The 23658-nt window shown below is 40.2% G+C and overlaps 4 protein-coding genes across 6 annotated transcripts; all 4 read right to left on the bottom strand.

Annotated features, from left to right (window-relative positions):
- Positions 1–2284: 2284 nt before the first annotated feature.
- LOC119732295 (mitotic apparatus protein p62-like) lies at positions 2285–4160 on the bottom strand. The gene is made up of 2 exons (XM_038205755.1): positions 3349–4160; positions 2285–2324 (listed from the first exon to the last, which is right to left on the bottom strand). Exons 1-2 carry the CDS (start codon positions 4158–4160, stop codon positions 2285–2287), a joined length of 852 nt encoding a protein of 283 aa, XP_038061683.1.
- Positions 4161–4214: 54 nt separating this feature from the next.
- On the bottom strand, positions 4215–5595 carry LOC119732294 (pheromone-processing carboxypeptidase KEX1-like). The gene is made up of 5 exons (XM_038205754.1): positions 5547–5595; positions 5294–5435; positions 4926–5083; positions 4569–4713; positions 4215–4431 (listed from the first exon to the last, which is right to left on the bottom strand). Exons 1-5 carry the CDS (start codon positions 5593–5595, stop codon positions 4215–4217), a joined length of 711 nt encoding a protein of 236 aa, XP_038061682.1.
- Positions 5596–8910: 3315 nt separating this feature from the next.
- On the bottom strand, positions 8911–14277 carry LOC119731532. Its single transcript, XM_038204705.1, has 3 exons — positions 13709–14277; positions 12816–13064; positions 8911–10855 (listed from the first exon to the last, which is right to left on the bottom strand). Exons 2-3 carry the CDS (start codon positions 13056–13058, stop codon positions 10196–10198), a joined length of 903 nt encoding a protein of 300 aa, XP_038060633.1. The 5' UTR covers positions 13059–13064; positions 13709–14277; the 3' UTR covers positions 8911–10195.
- Positions 14278–15935: 1658 nt separating this feature from the next.
- LOC119732486 lies at positions 15936–21087 on the bottom strand. 3 transcript variants are annotated; one of them, XM_038206017.1, is made up of 4 exons: positions 20476–21087; positions 19084–19329; positions 18335–18380; positions 15936–17767 (listed from the first exon to the last, which is right to left on the bottom strand). In XM_038206017.1, the coding sequence occupies exons 2-4, from the start codon at positions 19321–19323 to the stop codon at positions 16710–16712; spliced, it is 1344 nt and encodes a 447-aa protein (XP_038061945.1). In that variant the 5' UTR covers positions 19324–19329; positions 20476–21087; the 3' UTR covers positions 15936–16709. The 3 variants fall into 3 exon arrangements, with proteins under 3 accessions (XP_038061945.1, XP_038061944.1, XP_038061943.1); XM_038206016.1 differs by lacking the exon at positions 20476–21087 and adding an exon at positions 19896–20391 and having other exon boundaries at positions 19084–19328; XM_038206015.1 differs by lacking the exon at positions 20476–21087 and adding an exon at positions 19919–20389.
- Between the last annotated feature and the right edge of the window lie 2571 nt (positions 21088–23658).

Raw genomic sequence — 23658 nt, 5'->3', positions numbered from 1 at the left:
CAGACCTGTTTGTTTGCTGCACATGTGGGCCAATTTTTTTAATGTACATTTTGAAATAAGGCTCTAATAAAAAGTCATATTCCAGGGCGAAGCCCTTTGCCGAAAAAAAACCCACAAAATTTAACCCAGCCGCATGCACAAGAAACATACAAGAAACAAGTCTTAAACATAGTGTTTAATACCGACCTAGCACACATGTTTATTCCCATTCATAAATACCTTCTCGGTCCACAAATCAAAACTTTAAGGTCCAAAAGTCAAAACGAGTCAAAAATTTTAAAATGTCCAATGATTTTGTTCAACAATTTTACTTCGTTTTTCGAAACACCCCTCTAGCTATATAGAGGAGTGTCCAGCTCGCGAGTAAGATGAAAACAACTTCTTTTATGGAGATTGGCGCGCGCGTCGTGCGTACTGCGTGATGACGCACAGATTCAGCTGTGGTGAGTGCGTTGTGAATTTAGGACTATGAAATACTGACTCACTGGTAGTATTGCGCATGCCTATTCGTGAGGATTGTGAACGTTCAACCGATAAAACGGTAAACACTGTAACTCTACACTGTAATTCTCTGTTTATTGACAGAAAATCCTACGTCAGTTGGTATAATTAGCAAGGGCTATGTGTATGTACAGCGATTCTGCGCATCAACAGATGTCACAGTATATTATTTGTTTTTCACAATTATACATGAACATCGGTGATAAAATCATCTAAACACACATTTTACAGTTTTGAAGACAAAAAAAATGTCAGTATAAACAGACTTTATGCTGTGATTTTAGGTGTACCTCAGTACAGAAATACTGCAAACCCAATGCAGGGTGGATAAAAAAAAATGAAACGGACATATTATTGCTAATTGGAACAGAAGTAGGGCACATGTGAATCAAAGGGAGATATCCTCTGTTAGGGTTGAATCTCCTCTTTTAAATGACACCATGGTCATGTCATTACATTCACGGTTGACTGAGCAGTGACCAATTTTATGAAAGGGTCTATTTAGGCATTGCGCCACTTTTCAATTGTGGTTTTTGTGCTGTCATTTGTCACAGAGTGAAAGGCTATGGTTGCCAATCAAGGCAGGTGGGGAAAAAAGAGATTTCACCATGAAACGTGGCGCAAGTCTCTAAATAGACCCTTTTATAAAATTGGTTCAACCCTAACAGAGGATATCTCCCTTTGATTCACATGTGCACTACTTCTGTTCCAATTAGCAATAATATCTCGGTTTCTTTCTTTTTTTCCACCCCGCATATAGTTACATGAAGTGGACAAAATCATGGCAAATCAACTTAAACAACATGTTTCCACTCTAAAATTTGCAAAATCTTGCATTAATATGAAGTACATCGTTTTCGATAATTTGGGAGCTTTTTATCATGAAATGTTGGTGTGTGCATAAAAATCTGTTATGCAATTTACAAGCCACAAACTCAAACTTCTAACCAGTGAAAGATTAATAAAAATTAAGCTCAGAAATCGGCTATATATACATAGATCAGCTGTTATCTAAAGAATTTTTGTTAACATGTACATCACTTCTTTTAAAGAATAGACAAATAAAAGAAGGCTAAAATTTCAGTATAACTTTTGTATTTATAATTTATAAATTAATTATTAACTTAAAAAATTAATTTTTCAATCGATGTCATTTGTAAAACCTCGCAGATATTCAATTAAATGGGATGTTATGCTAGCAGACTTGAAAAAGAAAATCAGTGAAACTTATTCAAAAGCTCGCTAACACTATAAGTCTGTTCCATATACATGTGTAACACATCAAACCCAATGATTACTATGATAGAAATATCCACTAGTAGCTGACTGGACACGGCACAAAATTAAGGAATCTAAAATGAGCTATCCTCCTGTCTGAGTATAGTCTTCTAACTTGAGCTTAAGAGAGGATGAATGCCCCCCCCCCCCAAAAAAGACAAGACAAAACAAAACTATGTATATGTACCTATAACGGTACATGATTATTATGCGTACATTTTTTGTACAAACGGGATAATTGAAAAAGCCTGTGCTAGCTAGCGTTTTATAAGACAAGCTATAACAAATGCCTGTAAACACAATGTAACATGTTTCTTCACTGATATGATTCCTAAACTTGCAAACTACAACCGAAGGCAGGTGCAGATCCAGAGGGTGGGTTGGGGGATCGACCCCCCCCCCCCCCCCCCCCCCACGCTCTGACACATAAAAAAAAGTTATAACCATTATAGTAATAATAATTACCTATATTTCTGCCTGTCCACAACAATTGGACAAACAAAAGCTAACGGGCCTGATCCACCCCGCAAAACTGGAAGGCCTGCCTGGTCAGTGTTCATAACACACAATACAAAGAATGTAAATACAATAATCAAGTTTGTTAAAAATTTTGTTAAACTTTTTGTTATGTGAAATTACTTTCATTTCTATTCAGACTGCTTACAGATTGAATAGTGTTCTAAGAACGCAGCTCATCAATCATCACCGCACACAAAAAAATCACAAGAGGGTTAAGACATTTAATATACACATGTGAATGCCAGTCTTAATGAATCTAAATTACCTGGCTTGATGGTCAAAGCGGAAGACTTTTTGACAAAATATTGACAGAGGACCAGCAGGTTCGCTTTGTGGCAAGGTAATTAACTCTCCTTCTGTTATTCTGTATTTAACATTCTGACGTTTTCCTCTAACAAACAAAGTGTTTCTCTACTGTTCAATTTGAAACTTCCCTTATCTCTTTGAAGGGCTATGTATGGTGTTTCTTAAAAAATGAAGAGTGCACCTGGATTTTGGAGGATGGGAGATTAATTACAGAAGAATTGTTTCACGTCGTTTGGCATATGGTCACGTGTTCGAACAGGCGAAAAATTGACCATTTCTACTGTCCAAAGACCTTGCCCCTTGTGTAATTTTTGGAGGGACAGTTGGAGCTTAATTTTGTACGATGTGCCCTCTTTCATTTTATGTATCTTGGTGCTGACCTCTTTCGCAGCTTTCACAGTTAGGACTGGACAGCTGGCTTTAGCCTCTCGAGGCATTTGAAGGGGTAGGCTGCCTGAACTTTTGAATTGTTCACGAGCATTTACAAGTCCACATTTACCACTTATTTCAAATCTGAGATTTTTTTTATCGATCAACATGCCTGTGATGCCATCGTCAAGTAATTTCATAACTAGCTCGACAATAGTTTTATCACACAGTTTAAACAGGAGAATGCAAGAACTGCCAACGTATGTCTCTTCTCCTGTCTTCCAGTTCTTAATATAACACTGGTACCGAATGCCTTGTTTGCCACAAGGACACTGATCACGGCGGTGTTCTAGATCATTAATCCTTGTGAGATACCACTGACCCAAGAGTTGTTTCAATTCTGTTCCTTGCTCTAGGCAACTGAGTGCTTTCAAGTGGTAGTACAAATTCGCCCAGTATTCTGACATTGGCTTCTCACAAGGTTTTCCTTGAGATTTCCAATAAAGGGAATCTTCATCGTACTTCATGGATTCAGTATTGCTACGATTCTTGGGATTCATGGATCTTAGCACTTGTCTTTTGACAGGGGAACTAGTGTTACAGACGTGTTTGCTCAAGGTTTCTTTATCTTGATTTTCAATGTCACTTACATCCCCCTCTGGATCAAAGTCATCATCCTCTTGCTCATCAGAATCGTGGTCGTCGTCATCCTCCTTGTCACTGATGAAACCTACGTCCAATGATGACTCAGAATCAGACTCAAACCCATGATGGCGTCTCATGTGAGGGTTTTTGCTCACAGTAGAAGTGATCTCCAACTCTTCTGAATAGAAGGGATCACCCTTTGAAGCTGAATTCATTGGGAGATTATCGTCATCGTCATCGTCGATCCTCTCGTCGTCACTGATGACTTGCCGTCTCCGTGTGCGTGTGAACCCTACCTCCAATGACGACTCGGAATCAGACTCAAAGCCACGCTTACCTCTCATGTCACGATTTGTGCTCCCAGATCTGTTTGGCTGGTGAGAACTGTAGTCTGACTCCCCTTCATCGGAATCTGGATTCCGCTTCCCTGTGGCTTTTTCACTGTCGTTACTGTCTGCAAGACAGCAAACACATTGCACATCTTGTGAGACCGATTTACACAGATTGAAATAGATGGGAATCAGCATGCCCTCAACTGCCATTTTACGAAGTAACGTTTACAATCGGTTGTGAAATGACAATAATGTGTAAAACACTCAAAGCCATCGCCAGCCATTTTTCGAAAGAAATGGTTGCCTGCTTTTTTTGTTGTAATCAATCAATTTACCTGACTCTTCCAAGGTGTTCTGTATTCTTTTCCAACGGCGTTTTTGCTTCTTCAATCGCTTCCTTGGAGGAGCATCTGAACCACACTTTATCCCACTGTCTGACTCCATTGCATCGGTTTCTTGTTCATCAGTATCATCTCCATCACTGAAACAATAACATGTGAACTTGCACTTATTAAATGACTAGCGAGGGATGAAGATCTAGCACCAGTAACAAGTTCAGGAAGGGGGCCATCACCAATAAATAAATAACAATGGAATGAGAATAAAAGAGAATCTAACCTATTTTCCCAGTCATGTTCGTTCTCGCTTTCGTCATCTTTGTCAGCATCTTCCTCGATACCCTTTTCCTCATCATCGCAACTAAGAGCAATGTCTAGAAGACTCGTGTCATTCCTCTTCTCTTCTTCTTCACTGTCGTCACTGTCTGCAAGACAGTAAACGCATTGCACATCTTGTGAGATCGATTACACATTTCAAAATAGATGGTAATCAGAATTCCTTAACTGTCATTTTACGAAGGAACTTTAACAATCAGTTGTGAAACGGCAATAATTTGTTGAACACTCAAAGTCATCGCCAGCCATTTTTCGAAAAATTGGTTGATTGCTTTTTTGTTGTTGTAATCAGTCGATTTACCTGACTCTTCCAAGGGGTTCCGTATTCTTTTCCAACGGCGTTTCTGCTTCTTCAATCGCTTTCTTGGAGGAGCATCTGAACCACACTTTATCTCACTGTCTGACTCCATTCCATCGGTTTCTTGTTCATCAGTATCATCAGTATCACCTCCAGCATCACTGAAACAAGAACAGATCAACTTGCAATTAAATGACTAACGAAGGATGAAGATCTAGCACCAGTAACAAGTTCATTTTTAGAAATGACTTTTGAAATTAGGTTATCAACAGGAAGCGGGTCGTCACCAATAAATAAATAACTATGGAATGATCATTGATTGCTAGGACAATATTGTTAGACATTGAAAGTTGAATAAAAGAGAATCTAACCTATTTTCCAAGTCATGTTCGTTCTCGCTTTCATCAAGTCTGTCAGCATCTTCCTCGACAACCTTTTCCTCCTCATCCAAACTAAAAGCACTATCTTGAAGACTCATGTCATTCCCTTGCCCTTCTTCACTGTCGTCACTGTCTGCAAGACAGCAAACGTATTGCACATTAGATCAATTATACATTTCAAGATAGATGGGAATCAGAATGCCCTCAACTGTCATTTAATATATGTAGAACCTTCAAACCGCACCACGTGGCTTCAGCCCCGTCTCCAGCGCTGTATCGACATTGGAGGACATCAAGTCGAAAGTGGCAAATTCTGAAAGTTAGTGAAAGGTTTTTTTCGTATGGCGTTTTAATAATGTCCACCAATTATTAAACTTCACGGTATTTCCACTGCCGCGCAATACTATAGGGTGGGTTCTTGAAGGAAAAAAAAACTATTTACTGCCCAAATTATTTATGCGTTAAATAAATCACTTTGTGCTCAATAAACATATTTGCTTCAGAGAAAATCTTTATACAAACAGGTCTACCTGAAACAAGGGCGGGCAATGATATACACGAAGTGATGTATTTAAAGTTACATTGTAGGTGTCTAGGCCCTACGCCAACAGGCCGGAGTCCAATTTGAAATATTAGGGATGATATCCGAAATCCGGGATTCGTGAGTTCGTTTTGTGATAAATTAATGTCATTGGCATAACTTTATAAAATTGTCAAAAAAAACTAACGTATACTCAAAAAACCTTAATGAAAACAAACTAATGGGATCAAAATCTTGCAGTAAAAAAATAGCTGAATTCTGGGCTTTAGAGAAAAGAAAGTAGGCAGTGAGACAAGTGTATTACCTCTACAAATAATATACGTGTCCCCAGATCAAATTTAGGCCGGGGGGGGGGGGGGTGTTCAAACCGAACTCCCTGTCCCCATGTCAATGAGACCATTGAGAAGTTATAATAACGCGAGGTCTGTTCCACCAAAAAAAAACAATTTCGTCGGGACTCAAGTATGCTTCAGTAATGCACTTCACCTTTGACAAGCAGGTGTCTAAATCAAACCGCAATTTTCATACCTTGGTCAGGATCATAAGCTATTTAAATTACAAAATGTACTTATGGAAAATGTGTGATGTATGCATGTGCACGCCAAGCTCATGTACAGAACTACATCTGTTTCTCATCAACCTCATAGAACATTTTTGCTTTGTGATCAAAATGTTTTGAGATTTTTTGTTTCATATATATTTTCATTTACAAACAAATGTACTGTAAGCATCACAACCTGAGCCCAGTATTTCCTGAATTTTCATTATCCAATCCAATCCAACACATCATTTCAGGCGCTCAATCAATGATCTTTAAATAAAGATTTTACGCTTTCAAAATGGTCCATTTGCACTGTCCAATTATTCTCCATCCGTTTATGATCAAAATGGTTTTAGATAGGTCTATTCCTTTTTGCAAATACTGTCTTTCGTCTGTTGAAACGATAGATTTTTCGATATTATTTTTGTGTATTTATTTGAAGTCGTTTGACGCTTGAATGGTTTTTATCTATTTGAAGTCGTTTGACGCTTGAATGGTTTCTATCTATTTGAAGTCGTTTGACGCTTGAATGGTTTCTATGGCAATTTGTTCCAGGTCTTAACGTACATTGACCGGCCTCTTTCACAAAACTGATCATAAAATGTGTCATGCCTTGTTTGCATTATCTGAATTTTTGGTTTAATTCCATTAACAAACGACAGAGTTGTTTAGGATCAAAAATAGGACATTTTGGTGGGTTTTTTTACACGTACATAGTTTACAGTGTGCATCTCATGCTAAAAATGTTTAGCACGTAAACATGTTTACAAACTGATAGCAAGAAAGCGTTTTAGAATTGTGTTTACTCGCTAAATGCATTTTTGTGGGCAGGCAAATATCCACACAGAGGCTAATATATATACCTTTGTCCCTACGTCTAAATTGAAAACTTGGTCCCACCGTCAATTTGACCACTCTTGGAAAATTATTCATAACTCTGTCAACAATGATCAGATTTGGACATTTGACGTCTCATTTTAAAGTGGAAAGGTGTATCTTTCAAACCATCTACGTTGGTTACACGTTCTACGTCTGACAGTCCGTTGTATTTTGTTTGCATGTTTTTTATACACACTGTATAGACACAGTTCACCACGTGCTGGTCTATTCAAAACTGTTGTACTGCAAAACTAAAAGGCCCTGGCTTTAGTAATCTAAATGTACTTACGGCATCCGATCAGGGAGTAACTTGCAAGTAAAGTTCCTTGAATTACACGGGATGGCAAACTAGAGAAACTGAGCAGTGGAACCCTCGAGCGCGACATGTAGTGCGTTTGTGTCGCATTCGCCGCTAAGCCGAAGGTCGAATGATGATCTTTCTATATATGGTATTGTCTTCAAAAAGTCCCGCGAAAACTCACGTGATCAAAGCTATTATCATATTAGGGGAATTCCACGATGTTGCAATCGTTTAAATGAGAAATTCAGGGGATATATGACCTATATGACCCGTAGCTAATAATTTATTTGAAACTCGTGTGGATTTTCAGATCTGGACTGTAATAATAAACACATTTGGAGCGCTCTTAGCGATCTCTGGACTGAAAGAGCATGGCTCAAACACTGTTGTAATGTTAGCGGTGATTGTTATACAAAAAAACACAAATTTCTAACGCGTGCTTTTAATAACGTAAAGTCGACCTCGTTTTAGGTTTCATTGGATCAGCCTTTGGTGTGATACCTCATACTTTTAAGGGATATCAACAAAACCATGTTCCCTGCATTATTCCTTTTTTCAGTATATTTTTGTACTTGTAGAATTAAGGGCCAACTCACACGAGGCAACTTTCACACGCATGTATTGGCGGCAACCTAACAGACTACAGGCTTTAATAAAAGGAACCTTTGCCATGAACAAGTTTCAAACAGAAATTTCTCAAATCTCAATACATTGTAAACGTCGTTGTGTTTCGAGTCATGGAGGCTTCATCGTTGCTATTATACATAATGTATAAGAGGGCCGACCTTTGTGCCGCTTCATGTATTCTTGGTTGCAAGTGCAAATGCAACATTAATTTATTCCGCATAGGTTGGTACTGTTATGGTATAGTAATATTTACTACATGATACAGTCTTCCTCCTGTCCCGAACTTGCAAAACAAAATACCTTACCCTATTATTATGTGTTCCAGGCTAGTTTGATATTGTACGTTGGTAAACATGATTGTAATATAGTGAGTATTGCTGTCAATACATGTACATTCATTATTTTGACATGACAAATTCCGTGCACACTTAAGCGTGCATTATCAATGTTTACTCTGTTCTTGGTTCATTTTGATAACCTTTTGTGTTTATTGTATTATTTCACTGACGTCGGGGGAAGAATTATATTTAGCAAGTCACGATAAACAAAAAGGAAGTAAATCTATATCGATAAAAACATTGACATAAATATAGGTTCAAAACACTTAAGTCTTCCAAAGACAATTATGCAAAATAAGGCGAGAATACAAGCCAGGGGCTGGACACGGATCTTGTAACATTTCTAAATTTCGGAAATGTCCCCTTGTATTTTATTTTCAACAAGATACGTTTATTGAATGCAGCTGTTCCTTTTACATGCTTTGTATACAACCCGTACCTATCTGGCATCAGCAAATTCATGCAAAATCTCCTCTAAAGACATACTGCAGACAACCCTCATGACTATCCAAACATCGCTTCCTATATGATTTTCTCACACTTGAATACTGTGTCCCTATGATGTTATTAAATTTTTATTTGGGCCGATAGTTTTTTTACACTTGGTAAATTTGAAGTCGGGGGAAATTCTGAGAGTTTAGTTGAGACATTGAGAGCAACAAAATCAAACAAAACATTGATTGTAGATATATCTACGTGCAATCTTTTAATCTACCTGCAATCCACATGCAATCTGGTAGGTATTTCAGAGTTGTTGAAGTTAATTTGCTCTCCCCTAATGTTTCATTATTGTTCCCCGGAATTTTTTTTTTGATTTCCGAATTTTTTTCTTCTAGCTTTACGAGATTCAGTGTATTCATTTTCATTTGATACATAGGGCCTATCAGAGAACAAAAACTCCACTGTAAATTAGTTTTATGCAATAATCACTTTGCAGATGTTAATTTTAGAATTACTTTGACCAGCATAACTTTAAATGTATTACATGTTTTCATCCAGAAAACTGCTGCTTCACCGCAGCATGTTCAATTTGAATCATCGCCCCCATTTAGTTTGGCAGTAAATGTTATACTGCAACATCATGTAGCTACATGTATATAAATGAAGTGGTACGCCAGTAAGGAGGTCCGCTCAAATGATTAGATTTAAGGACGCCAAGGACAAATCAAGACAAACAGACAAATCAAAACACTAGGAGTCAAGTTATGTTTGGTCTCATGAACTTGTTACAGATTACTCGTTTACAAAATCAGTTACAATACTAGTTCTGGATCTGAATCTCAATCTAAACTCACAAAACAAGTGTTACAAAAATCATAGAACGAAGGCTCAACTTCCAGCTCTATAAACAGTAATAACGTTGCCAATGATAAATTGTAATCACAAAGTTTGTATTTCTAAAGTTGCCCCGGTTCCTAAGATTCCCAGGTTCCTATTATTCTTGGTTTTAATATTTTAATCAGGTTCTCCAAAGTTCCCCGAACGCCTGGCAAGTGTACGGCTGTGTTGTGAACTAGGCCTCCATATTGCACACTTTGGTGTGCAGGCAGAAAAGGGCTGATATTCGCGCGTTCACGGCACTGAGTGCGCGTTTGTATACATTTTTCTGGGCTGTGTGACAATTGTACGGTGCCTCGTAAAAGACGCCTCACTACATAGATCACTCTCAAAATAGTCTGATCCAGGTCTTGTCTTTCCTACTCAATGTGTTCGTAGATCTGCCCTTGTGCGGAGTCTTATCGAAAGCATTCGTGTTAGAATTTCCAGGGGGTGAATGCGGTGTCTTAAAGTCATCACAGCCTTGCCCATTCCCGGTGCCGACATCAGGACCGATTGCGAATGGAGTTCCGATTCCCTCGTTTTTGTCCGCAATCGGGCTCGTTTTCTCAAAGCGCCTCCTGAAGCGGGAAATGCAACTTGAACCGACGCGCGTGCGGCCTCCCGTCAGTCGGTTCAGGATGTGGAAGTGATAGCGCAGTCGCTGCTGCCCGCACGCACACTGGCCACGCCTGGGGCGAAGATCCTCTTTGCGATTCAAGAACCACTGGTCAAACAGAGCTTCGATATCTGCCTCATCTTCCCCAAGTTCCTTGAGGCGCCGGATGAGCTTCAGCCTCGGCGGACCCTGCTTGTGTTTTCGAGAGGAGGACAGAATGTCTTTCTCAGAACGTGGCTGGCGCTTGTTGCCGTGTCTCGTGAGATGCTTGTCTTGGGACGGTTGTTGTGACTTCAGAGACCCAAAGGCGGGTCTGAAGTTGATGTTTTCTTTCTTGAAATCTTCGTCGTCGGAACGATGTCTCAGTAACTGGGACCAGCTTACCATGGCCTATAACCAAACAATTAGATAGTAAATGTATGCACATGTTCTCTTCAAAATGACGGTTCATTGAAGCAATGTACACAAGAATGCTACGTGGCGTTTTGTGTAAACCTTATTAAAGAATGTAGTGAACACAATACTCTTTAGAGTATTGTTCCTTGATTATATTAGGCAAACAACATTAAAGTAGGCCTTTCATGTAGCACATTGAGACTTGCGTCTTTTGCTTATAGTTCAACCATACTTAGGGGCCATTCAGAATTTTCAATGTTTTAAAATTTCGACTTTTTTTCCAAATTATTTTGACCCATCCACCCACCCCTAATTTCGATTAATAAAAAACTGAACATGACTGTAAATGTACATGCGCTTGCATGTACATGTACTTGAACACCATGTACATGTGTGTCTAGTTCAGTGACGGCGTGAAGTTGTTGGTCATCCTCTTTTATGTGATAAAATATGTGATACCTCACCAACAAGTATCTTTTAACGAAATTCAATCAGAATATTAATCCATTTAAAAAAAAAAAATGTTTAATTGTTGTTTTACTTGTTGGTGTCCCTGCCACACTGTACGATGGTGTAGCCGTGCGTTATGCACGTGGATTGTTTACTTTGAGTCTGGTGACTGTGCATAGAAATTTCTTTGAATAAAAGTCGAATCGTTCATTCATGTGCACTTGTTATGCAAAGCAGGGGCAGTGGTTCAAGGATATCCAGTCGACTTGCAGAAAGTGTGCAAGAACGCGACTTGAATGCTTTTATGTGTCCACAATACAACGACGCTTTTTAGTTATTTCACTGTGTGACACAGTGAGAAATTTCGGAATCATAGGCCTAATGGCGTCAGCGATACTTGCTGGGGAGCTCTTGCGTACGACTTTCTGTACTTTGATACTGTTGTTTCCAGGACAATTGTGTGTACGGTAACCCGACGTACCAAGATTTTTAAAGACGAAATTGCCGACCTCATACTTGTTAGTGCCATATTTGGCAACTATATGTGCGTTATTAGTTTAATTACACAAATGAACAGGTTAATTAAACATAGTACCATTGAAGGTACCTAAAAGTAAACATAACAGCATAGAAGACCGACAGACGAACATAAAATGTTACAAAATAAACATATTTGTCTGGATAATTTTTTTAGGGCGTTACCGGCAAGTTAACACAAACTTGGTGTCAAATAGATCATGAGAGTTACTTTTCTTTGACTTTTCATACAAGTGTACATAAACTTTAACTGTATGACCTGCAGTGGCGTAGCCACGGGGGGGGGGGCGTGGGAGGCGACAGTCCCCCCCCCCCCCCCCCATGAAACCTTGTCGCCCACCCCCCAGTCGCCTCCCCCACTGAGATTTTCAGTTTTCGAAAAAAAATATCATTGATCTACATGACGCCCCCCCCCCCATGAAATGTTCAAGTCCCCCCCCCCCAAACACACTGAAAAATTCCTGGCTATGCCACTGACAGTACATACAGGGGACGAAGTTGGAAAAGTAACACGCATCGCGATATCGGAACGTTTGCGCGTAGTTCAGGCAAGTCAAAAGATCTATCTTTCTTTTTCTTTTTCTTTTTTTTTCATGGAAAGTGAATTTCGATTTTCAATTATTTAGCTTGACCCACCCACCCACAATTTGGAAAAAAGATTGAAATTTTAAAACACTGAAAATTCTGAATGGCCCCTTAATAGCTATTTTACAAAGTACTCAGAAAAAGTTACAGATGCGGAAATAAAGTTGTAAATCAGCTCGGACATGACAGTGATCACTCCATTCAAATACACTAAAGCAGTTGTGATTTAAAGTTTACATATTAAAAGCTTATTTACATATTTGCTTATTTTTTAAATCGTTCATTTTGTTGCAGATGCGTTCATGAACCGTTCCGACAAAAAAGCGAATCTGATCAACTATTTAACGAAGCTTTCATGTTATAATTTCACCTATAGGCCTACCTTGCATGTCAGTCGGCGCCAGTGCTGCGAGCCACCAGCATTGCCTTTCTCTAGAACTTCTCCATCAGTTGCCAACCGCCGTCGTCGTTTCTTTCGTAGTTGATTTGTTTCTATCGACTTGCTGGATAAGGGTCTTCTCTCGCCGGACCAGCTGGTCGGTCGGCTGGTGCGGAGAGTTGGTCTGACCGGTTTAAAGTCATCCTCGTCCGGTCGGTGTTCAAGCAACCGAGCAAATGCCATCATCACAGCCTGAAGAACGATAAATGAACCCCGAATAAATATCGTCGATTGAACAAAGAAACGGTGAAGTTGTCGAAGTGAGGATGATCTGGAGGAGATTGCCTAGAGTTCCCGAAAAAAAATGTTTTAGATCATGTACCTTTTCTGTAAAGGCTCGAAAACCAAATGAAAATATGAACAAATGCTTTTTTTTTTAAATATCAGTTTTAGAACAGGCCTATTGCGATGCTTCCTGATTTTTCTCGCAGGACGTGCTGCATTTGCGGTCCGGAAAAGTCGCCTTATCCCCATTTAAGTGCTAATTTCAATGTTTTGATGCCAACTTTACATAGTGTGCCAGATGAAGTACAACAACGCATAGTGTTTTTTTCCCCTGAGCGGCATGCGTTTCCTGTACCCGCACTATTTCTAATGCCCCAGTAAATTAGTCACGTTTTGCAGGTATGGTGGATACATTGTTCGATACAAAGATCTATATTTGCAGGTAGATATAGCGAATACATATTGTGCGATACGAAGATCTATAGAAAATCAAGTTCATGCCACTGACAAACTGCACGCTAAGCAATGATTACTATTGCACTTCTCCCATATCCATACACGATAGCTATAGTGCACACAAATAATTTAATTGGCCAAATAGGCCTACTTACTTATAAGAAGAAGCTTCGGGACGTCTGCTGTTTAGTAGATTCTCGAAGAAACTGACACCTGGGCGACAATACGTAGCCTGATATGATATAGAGCTCAATCTCTGAAATATACTTCCCACCATGCCGTTGGCACGCAATATCTATCTTCAACTCAAGGTTCGGTACCTTAAAGGCGGCTGTCTCGACACCGGCCGTGTACATGTACAGTCATACAAGTCGCACGCATGGTACGAAATAGGCCAACATATACATGTACTTTGATATTTCAAAATGGGAAATATTTCAGTCCGCTTGTTTGCTTTTTGAAGTGTGGAATACACTGTGAAATCGCGATTGGGAAGTCATCATGTCATGTGCTGGGACAAAAAGTTTAATCCTAACATTCTTCTGTTTACCGTTTTCGTAAAGAAACAGCCTCATGGCAGAAACGTACAACAGGAGGGCGCTGTTTGTTTTGGGTGAATAAATACCGCAAGAACAACATGACACTATAGGGGGCGCCGTTAAAGATACAAATGCACGTTTTATTGCTTACATCAAAACGCAAACGGTGCATGTGAAGATTTTGTTCTGTGTGTTCTCCGGTTTTCAAAACTGTTTAAAGGGAATATACATCATTTGCTTTTACTGTAATTTTCAGAAATGGATGGAATTGGGGGTTGGAAATATATAGCAAATATAGTTACACTGACTTTTTTGAGGTATTGGGTTCGAAAATGCAATAAAAACCAAGAAAAACAATCATTTTCCTGTAGTCTGGTTCCCTGACTCCATATAAGAAGAAACAGAGCAGTTTACATACATTGGGGAATTGTAAGGTCAGGGAACCAGTCTAGCTGGCTCGTACCCGTTGATACACTCTCAAAACGCTGGTTAAAATTGTGTTGGTTAAAAAAGTTGGTTACAATTTTAACCAACGTTGAGTAAAATTGTCCAATTTTGCCCAACGCTTGCCCAACGTTGGGCACATTTACCCCAACGTTGGTAAATTTTTTTTAACCAACCGTTGGGCTGTTCACCTGTTAAGCAACAGTTGGTTAAAAGTAGTCCTTTTACCCAACGATGGTTAAAATCGGGTAATTTAACCAGTATTGGGTAAAAGGACTACTTTTAACCAACTGTTGCTTAACAGGTGAACAGCCCAACGGTTGGTTAAAAAAAAGTTACCAACGTTGGGCAAAATGTGCCCAACGTTGGGCAAACGTTGGGCAAAATTGGACATTTTTACACAACGTTGGTTAAAATTTTAACCAACCTTTTTAACCAACAAAATTTTAACCAGCGTTTTGAGAGTGTAGGTTTGTAATCGATAGCAAACAAGTGCGAAGGTCAATTGGGGCCAGTATTTGGAAAAAAAAGCCAGTTTTTTCCAACGCTGATCGGCCGATCAGCGTTGGAAATTGATACAAAAATACCACTTTTCTTGAAAATGACAGTGTACCCGTTGCCATGATTTTACAGAATGCTTTACACTGTCATTCACTAACAGTCCAGCAAGGGTTTTCAAAATGATTTGGTAGTTTTATTTTTTGATGTTTGCAAATGTTGTATTTTCCCTTTAATGCATTTGGACTGTTGGAAAGTAAAAACAAAACATCAAAAGCGGCATATTTTGGTTTCTCAACACAGAAATGGGGCCCAATGGCCACCCCCCCCCCCCCCGCCCAAGAAGAAGGGGAATACATCCTCCCCACCCCCAGTTAACACTCAATCAAACACGTAATACACCTTGGAAATTCATACCTCATTGCAAATCAAATTCGTTAATTTGTTTTGCTGGAAAGGATCAGCTGCAGAGCCAATAAAATAGAACTGCTTAAGCACGACAAAAACTTGCTTATAATCAGGTTACCGGCCAAGAACTCCATGCGATGTACATTGCTTGTGACTGGTATTTAGTTCTGCTGTTGTCTAGTTAGCATAATAATCGAGTGGAGTTTGGCCGGTTAACTGATTTTACTGAACAATGTCTTTTTTGTGCTTATATTTATAAGCACATTTTGTTCTTAATCAGCTCTATGAACTTGGCCCCAGATAGTGCAGGGAGCACGGTACGCTCCTGGTCTACTAATGAGAGCGACGTTGATATTTTTTTGGCGAATTGAACCCCCAATCGAGAATGACATTAGAGTTTAACAGACAAGGTGAAGGCTCCGAATATGAAATATGGATATCTTGTCTGAGTAAATTTGTTTCAAAGAAAACGATTACTTAATTTACACGAACCTTCATTTCACCCTTTACCATTTTAATGAAAATCCTTTGAAAAAGATTAATACATGAGATTAGAGAAAATAAAATACATTGTGCATGACTTTTGTACATGTAACCTCATACTTGTATTATCCACAATTATTAAAACAATTTAAAATTGGCTGCATATTGAGTTATAGGCTAAAGGGCAAAAAAACACCTGCTTTTAGCTCACTTAAATCAAATATCAGGGTTGTATACAGAGAGATTATTTACAAATAATTCCGGACAATAAAATAGTTCAGTGGGAAAAGGGGGGTATCGTGCACCCTCGAAAATCAATTTCTAATCAACTTCTCTAGGTCAGAAAAAATGCGTAGAAAACGATTTGCCATGTTAAAAAATTCAAAAAATGTCCCACGTATTGTTATGCAAACTAGTGCCGTCATTACCGAAAAATCTATTTTTCACTATATCTCAGCCAATATTGCAGATAATTGAATGAATTAGGTGTCTAAACCCATAATTTGAAGGTCAGAGATTACAATAAAACTATTCTGGAAGTGACCACATGTGTCTGTGGCAGAAATATGCAAATTAGCGCCGCTAATACCGGAAAATCATGTTTTTGGCATATATCGGCCCATACAGCACATATAGACTAGGCGTTATTTCCAAAATTGATACATGTTGAGGCATTTTTGAGTAGAAGTAGGTAACATAGATATGTTACCTAATCAAGTTCGTTACTTTTTAAACTTTCTTGGAACATTTTTGGCCAAAAAGACCAGGCAAGAAAGTGGAAGAATCATTCGCGGATAAACTGCTTTACATCTCTCGGCACGAGGTCGCGCGTTAGAACGGGTACAAAACTCATCATTTCCACCGTCCAAAGACCTCTACTGTTTCTATCTTTTCTGAGGAACAGTTGGAGCTTAATTTTGTACGATTTGCCCTCTTTCAATTTATGTATCTTGGTGATGACCTTTTCCGCAGCTTTCACAGTTAGGACCGGACAGCTGGCTTTGGCCTCTCGAGGCATCCGAAGTGGTAAGCTGCCTGAACTTCTGAGTTTGTTCCGAGCCTTTACAAGTCCACAATTAGCACTTATCTCAAATGTGAGATTTGTTTTATCGATCAACGTGCCTGTGATGCCATCGCAAAGTAAGTCCCGTACTACCTTGACAACATTTTTATCCAACGGTTTGAACAGTTCGATGCATTTGGAGCCAACGTATGTCGTTTTCTTTGTTATAAAGTTCTGAATGTGAAAGAGATACCGGATGCCTTGTTTGCCACAGGGACAGTATCCAGAGGGCTCGTCCAGATCCTGAACCCATGTCAGATACCATTGAGCCAAGAGCTGTTTCAATTCTTGTCCTTGCTTCAGACAGCAGAGTTCCTTAAGATGATCCAGCAGATTCTTCCAATACTCCGACTTCAGTTGTGCTTCAGTTGGGGAGCCGTGGTCATTCAGTTCAATGTCACTCTCATCTCCCTCCCGCTCGAAATCTTCATCATCTGCTTCCTCGTCTGCCTCGTCACTGGAAGAAATTGTCCACTCTTGATCTTCTCCTGGATCGCAGAGATCGGTCTTTGGGCTAGCCGCCTTATTTTGGAGAAGGCTATTGTCATGCTCATCATCTCCCTCCTCTTCGTCGCTAACCACCGGTCTTGTGAATTTCAGTTTGCGCACGGGAATGATCATGTCCTGTGACGACTCGGAATCATGCTCTAACGCACGCTTGCTTCCTTTGCTTACTTGAATGCTGCCGGTCCGGTAAGGGGTATGAGAGTTTAGGTCATCAGCTGCAACGTGGTGACATGGATTCCCGAGCTTCGGGTCGTCTTCACTCTCCTTGTTTTCTGTGGGAAAACGAACACATTGCTCAACTCGCAAATTAATTGTCTGAGTCTTTTCTGAGGCAATACATGTATTGCTCTTCAGACTGGCGTTTTATTTAATTTTGACATCCTTGACATCAAACAAGTGGAAAATGTCTATTCCTTCTGGATGGGATGCCACTCATTCAGATAGCTCCCCACCGACTCCCATTCTCCTTGGTGGGGGAGGCAAGTGGGGTGAAGTGGCTTGCCCAAGGACACAACATATGGCCAGCAGCAGGTTTAGAACCTCTGACCCTCTTGTCATGAGTCACAAACCCATATAAGCACTATAGGTCATACTCCCACACATCTTGTGAATTAAGACATCAAAATAAGCCTCAATCAAAATAGTCAACAAATACGAAAATGGGACAAGATGCCTTTTTGAGCCATTTTGCCCATGCACCGGCGATTGCAAAACCGCGGTTAAACTAAGTTCAAAATCAAGAGGTATGCCTTGCCCACCATGTGTCAAATAGCCTGCTCAATACAATTAAGGTGGGTATGTCGTTCTGTATGTCGGTATGTCGATGAAAATTAACTCACCTGATGCATTCAAGTCGGCGTTCCAGACTAGAGGACTCTTCTTCGTCTGCAAAAAGAGAACAACAATTAAGCACTGATTTTTATTTTATAGCTGTTTTTAAATATTCTATTTCTGCACATAACTACATTGGAACCATATTAAATATTCAGAGCAATGTTTGTCCCATTTCCACTGACTGCACTTTTTGTTTTAGTTCATGCAGAATAAAAAATATGCAGCTCAGCATTCAGCACTGTTTTTATCCACTAGTATGCATAGTAATGTCGTTCTCTGTCTCATTTGAGGCCTCTCTTTCACCGCTGCTTCGGAATTTAGTGTTCAATTCATTGATAGGCAAAGCACTTCACACGGAGTGCAACCCGGAAAGAGTGTTGCATCCGGACGCTACTTTTTTTCATCATTATATCATCTCCATTGAGGTCAGTCATTGCAAGCATATTGAAAAAGACATGATGAATCTGGGACTGAGAAACATTTCCAATGTTATTATGTTATTAGCTGTCAGTAGACTTTGTTTACAAATCAACGAAGTTGCGTCTGGATGCTTCATTATTTTCACCACATCCATAATTTATACATGTATACACATCTTATAAAGAAAATATCAAAACTAAAACAATGTTTTGAGTTGTGAAAATGATAATCATGACATTTATACACGCATGAATCAATAATCAAACACGGACACCTACATATGCTAATCAGAGAAACTAAAGTTGCTGTGATGTTAATTAGGTTACACCTGTACCTTATATTTCCTGCGTTCAGGCATCCAGTGACCTCCATTGACGTTCTGCGAAAGTTTCTTTTCAGCAGCCAATTCTTGACCTCGTATCTTGCGAATTTTATCCGTTTCCTGTTTCTTGTTGGACGAAACCCCTCTTTCACCGGACCAGCTGGTCGGTTGGCTGGGGCGGAGAGTAGGTCTGACCGGTTCGAAGTCATCCTCGTCGGGTCGGTGTTCAAGCAACCGAGCAAATGCCATCATCACAGCCTATACGATTCACAGGGGGAATACTAATCATAAACGGCCAAGAATGTAGTACCAGACGCCATTCAGCGGTTGTATCAAGAACATTTTCAAAGTTTTCCTAACAAATTTGGAACTATTTCTCAGTCCAAGGGTCGTGTCTTTTCAACATGTTTTGCCGTGACTGGAGTGACCTTCAATAATTGAGATGGTTTACAATGAAAAAAATGGGGTCAGGATGCAACATTCTTTCCTGAAAATGGTTAATATCTTTGTCATATTAGTGTATAGGCTACCGACTGTGATGGGAAGTGAACATGCATGGGTGTGTCGCAAATCGTGTGAATTTCGGTTAAAATAGAAGACACCGAGATTGTAAAAACGGACCATCTCTAATATAGGCCACTATACGATATGCGACTTTGACACGCTTAATCGCGTCACGGTGAGTGTACACGTACACATAAAGGCCGACGTTATAGTGACAATGATGTTGTGCAATATCCAAGAGGAAGGATGATAAAGGCTATCGATGGAGTTCATGTCAGTGACGGTAGTGCCGATCAACGGTAACGATTTTCATAGCTTACCCTTAAAATAATTCAAAACTTACACTTGGGAAGCCAGAACGTCCGATAAATTCAGTCGCAATCGAATTAATGAGCCGAGAATCTATGTACAAAGAAGAAATATAACGACGCCAAGCAAGACAAACATGACAAAGCAACATACGTATTTCCCGCGTCAGTAGATAATCTGTTTGCACAATCGGCTTTTGTAACTAAGCCGGTGTCATGCAAACAAATGTCAGATGCCAAATTGTGTCCGCTGAGCATGCGCGGTAGACGCAGGACTCTATTTGGCACAAAATAATTACGAGCCAAATAGATCAGGTACTAAATATAAGTACTATGTGTATTCGCATGCGAGGTTGATCGTTTGCTAGAAATCTAGCGCAAAATATAAACGCATAAGCTTTCGTGGACCATGGAGTTCATTCTTCCAAGCGTGGACAAAGGCGTTCGTTTGGATCCAGTTGATTTGCATATAAATAGAGGCCGCATGAGGTCGCTGTTCACAGCGTATTTTGCAATGCACAGAGTACAGCTAGCTGGCGCGGAGTTAAAATAGCGGGCGGCGAGGATACTCGGCGAGTGACGAACCACTTACGGTTTAATGGGTACATTAATTAGGCATAGCCTTTGTGACCCCATATCCTATCTTTTCTCCTTGCAGTGTGAATCCAACCTTTTCTTGAATGCTGCTACAATGTATACAGTTTTGGCATCCACTACTGCTTGTGGAAGGAAACTCCAGTGTTTATCATTCTTTGGGTGAAGTCTTCCTACAACCAATGTTTTTTTCTTCAGGGATGACTTGAAGAGTTTAAGAGAGTGAACTCTTGTACTGGTTCTACTGCTGTTTGGAAGAATCTCTATAAGGTACCCTCTTTCTCTTCTTATCTGAAAGGAATACAGGTCTATAGAGCTTGCAGTCTATCTTTATATGAAAGCTCCTGCAGAGCTGGGACCAATTCGATGGCCCTTCTTTGAACTTTTTCCAAAACATGCTGAGTCTTTTTCCGCCATGGGCACCATGACTGGACACAGTTTTGCAAATGCGGTCTGATGTATGTTTTGTATAGAATCAGGAAGCTATCCGTATCGATGTACTTGGACGATCGCTTCACCACCCTGAGACAATTCATTTCCTTCACTGTCGCTTTGCTGAATTATGTGCACTTGATTTGAAGTCTGGTGTTAGGTAAACTCCCAAGTCTTTTTCCTCCTCTGTTGTTTTAAGTGTCGTCTCCCCCATATGATAATCAGCCTGAGGGTTTCATTTTTCAATATGCATTTTTTTACATTTCCAAGCGTAAAAGCGAAGCAGCCAAGTGTCAGACCATTTCTGTAAATTTTACAAATCGTCTTGGATTTTCTCAACATCTTCTTCTCTTCCGAATGTGCTGTTTTATGTTTTGTATCGTCTGCAAACATTTGCATGTTACAACTCACGTGGTCCGGGAGATCGTTCATGTTAATGATGAAGAGGTTGGGCCCTACCACTGACCCCTGGTGTACGCCACTCACTACATCAGCCAATGAGTTGAGGAGGCACCTCTGACTGCAACTCTTTGTGCCCTTCCCGTCGGGAACGAGTATCTATTTCAGTATTTTCCCATCGTATCCGTAGGCTTGTAACATACATCAACAGAAAATTACATCAACAGGGTTGCCTCCATCTAAGTTGCTAGTGATGTCCTCTGGGGTTGTCAACAGATTGGTGAGGCAAGACTTGCATGACACCATGCTGACTATCCTCAAAAACGTTCATGTCATGTGAGCTTGTGTTCTCTTATGGCTTCCAGTATTGTGCATGTTATACGCACGTGTGGTCTAGCGGTGGAGCACAGGATTCGTGATCGAGAGGTTGTGGGTTCGAACCCCACCGTGGCCATGCGTGTTGTGCCCTTGAGTAAGGCACTTCACCTCAATTACTCCTCTCATGGAGCAAGGAAAACGGGTACCGGCATTGTTCAATGCTGGGAAGGTAACAGACTCGCTGTGGAGGAGGTGTGTCGATCCCCCCACAGCAGCATATGAGTCTGGCCCAATCGCTATGAAAGAGAGATGGGCACTCCGTTCCTGTGAATACAGGTTCGTCCCCTTTACCCTTTACCTTTACGCAAGTCAGGCTGACGGGCCTGTAATTCCCGGCTTTTGTCCTTGCACCCTTTTTGAATATTGGAGTCACCCTTGCACTGTCTTCACTCTTTGGGCAGCTCCCGGAGTCCACAGATATTCTAAAGATGATGAATAACGGTACTGCCAACTCCTGACTGCACTCTCTTAACAGTTAACACCTGGGGTGTTTCCGGTCTGGTCTGGCCTAGGGCATTTGTCCGGTTCAAAGTCATCCTCGTCGGGGATGACTTTGAACCGGTCATGCTTGTTTAAGAGCTTCCAAGTTTTCCTGAACCTCTTCCACTGTAAATTCGATATCATCTAGTGAATTATTCCGATCAACTTGCCTTTCAACGTGGGGAGCTTCACTATCAGGCTCATTTTGTAAAGACTGATTGGAAAAAAATATCAGAATTAATAATCTCAGCCGCTTTTTGATCGGATTCGGAAACCGCCCCCTTCTCTCTCCAAATTGGAAATTCCAGATTTCACTTTTTGCTTTCTCCTCACATGGCTATAGAATGCCTTTAGGTTTATCTTTGAATTCCTTCATCAATTTCCTTTCAAATTCAGCTTGAGCTTTTCCCACTGTTAGTCTGGTTCTGTTGTTTTGCTTCTTGTTTTTTAATTCGTATAATCACGATAACTCTTCGTTCTCCTGTTTCGCTGATACTGTGCATGTTTCTTCTTAATTGACTTCCTGACTCTTGATTTCATCCATTGAGGCTTGTTATTGGGCTTCTTTGTGGGAACATTGTCTCCAACTGCCTTCTCATATCTGTCCTAAAGCAGTTGCTGTGCTTCTTCATATTATCATAAGTAAGTCATTCCATCTCTTCTTTATGCTTCCAAAGTAATCTTTCAAAATCTACAAACAAAAGTCCACACTAGACCAACGTGGTCATTTTTGTCGATGGGTGCAACATCTTCAAGTTGCAGATTCTCGACCATGAACTCTCCATTGGTAAACAAGTCCAGTACTAACGATCTGTTGCTAATTCCCTGTGCTTCTCAGGGAAATTCACATGTTGGGTTAAATATGTATCTTGAGATACATCGAATAATGCGCTGGCGGGATGATTGTCCCCGGCATTGACTTGAACACCTTGACCAAGGCTACCATACAGTATGGTAGTATTTTGTGGCGGGTTTTGTACGTCTGGACCGTACGTTTATAATATGTTAGCGGCCGACCTTCTAATACCGCCGAACGCTTTGACCAAGGCTATAGCGGGTTTTGAGAAATGTTGATGGTTCAAACGAGAAGTACACAAAGCAAATTAATTAGGATCATAACTGCCTCACTGAAAATTGACACGATTGGGCAACTGCCTGCGATCCAAGACTGCTCCCCTGTGATTGCCCGGCGCGAGCCATCTCTGCAAACATAGATTTCATAGATTGCAGCACGAATAGAGTGGAACCGCTCGCGGGGAGTAAACCAAACTCTTTTTTTAAGATTTAACTTTTGGAGGCTATTTTGTGTGGTACAACGTTTGGATTTCCATGATTTTATCTAAAAAAAACAAAACCAGCAGGCCTGGGCCAATTGCATAGAGCTGCTTAAGCACAAAATTTGCTTCAGCACAAAAACACTTGCTTAAATTATTATAATCAGGATACCGGCCAAAACGCCTTGCGATGCACATTGCTTGTGATTGGGATTTAG

The sequence above is a fragment of the Patiria miniata genome, unplaced genomic scaffold (genome assembly GCF_015706575.1).
Source record: "Patiria miniata isolate m_02_andy unplaced genomic scaffold, ASM1570657v1 HiC_scaffold_24, whole genome shotgun sequence".
Taxonomy (NCBI): Eukaryota; Metazoa; Echinodermata; class Asteroidea; order Valvatida; family Asterinidae; genus Patiria; species Patiria miniata.
Note: the sequence above shows the minus strand (reverse complement) of the source record. Positions and strands in the feature narration are given on the sequence as shown.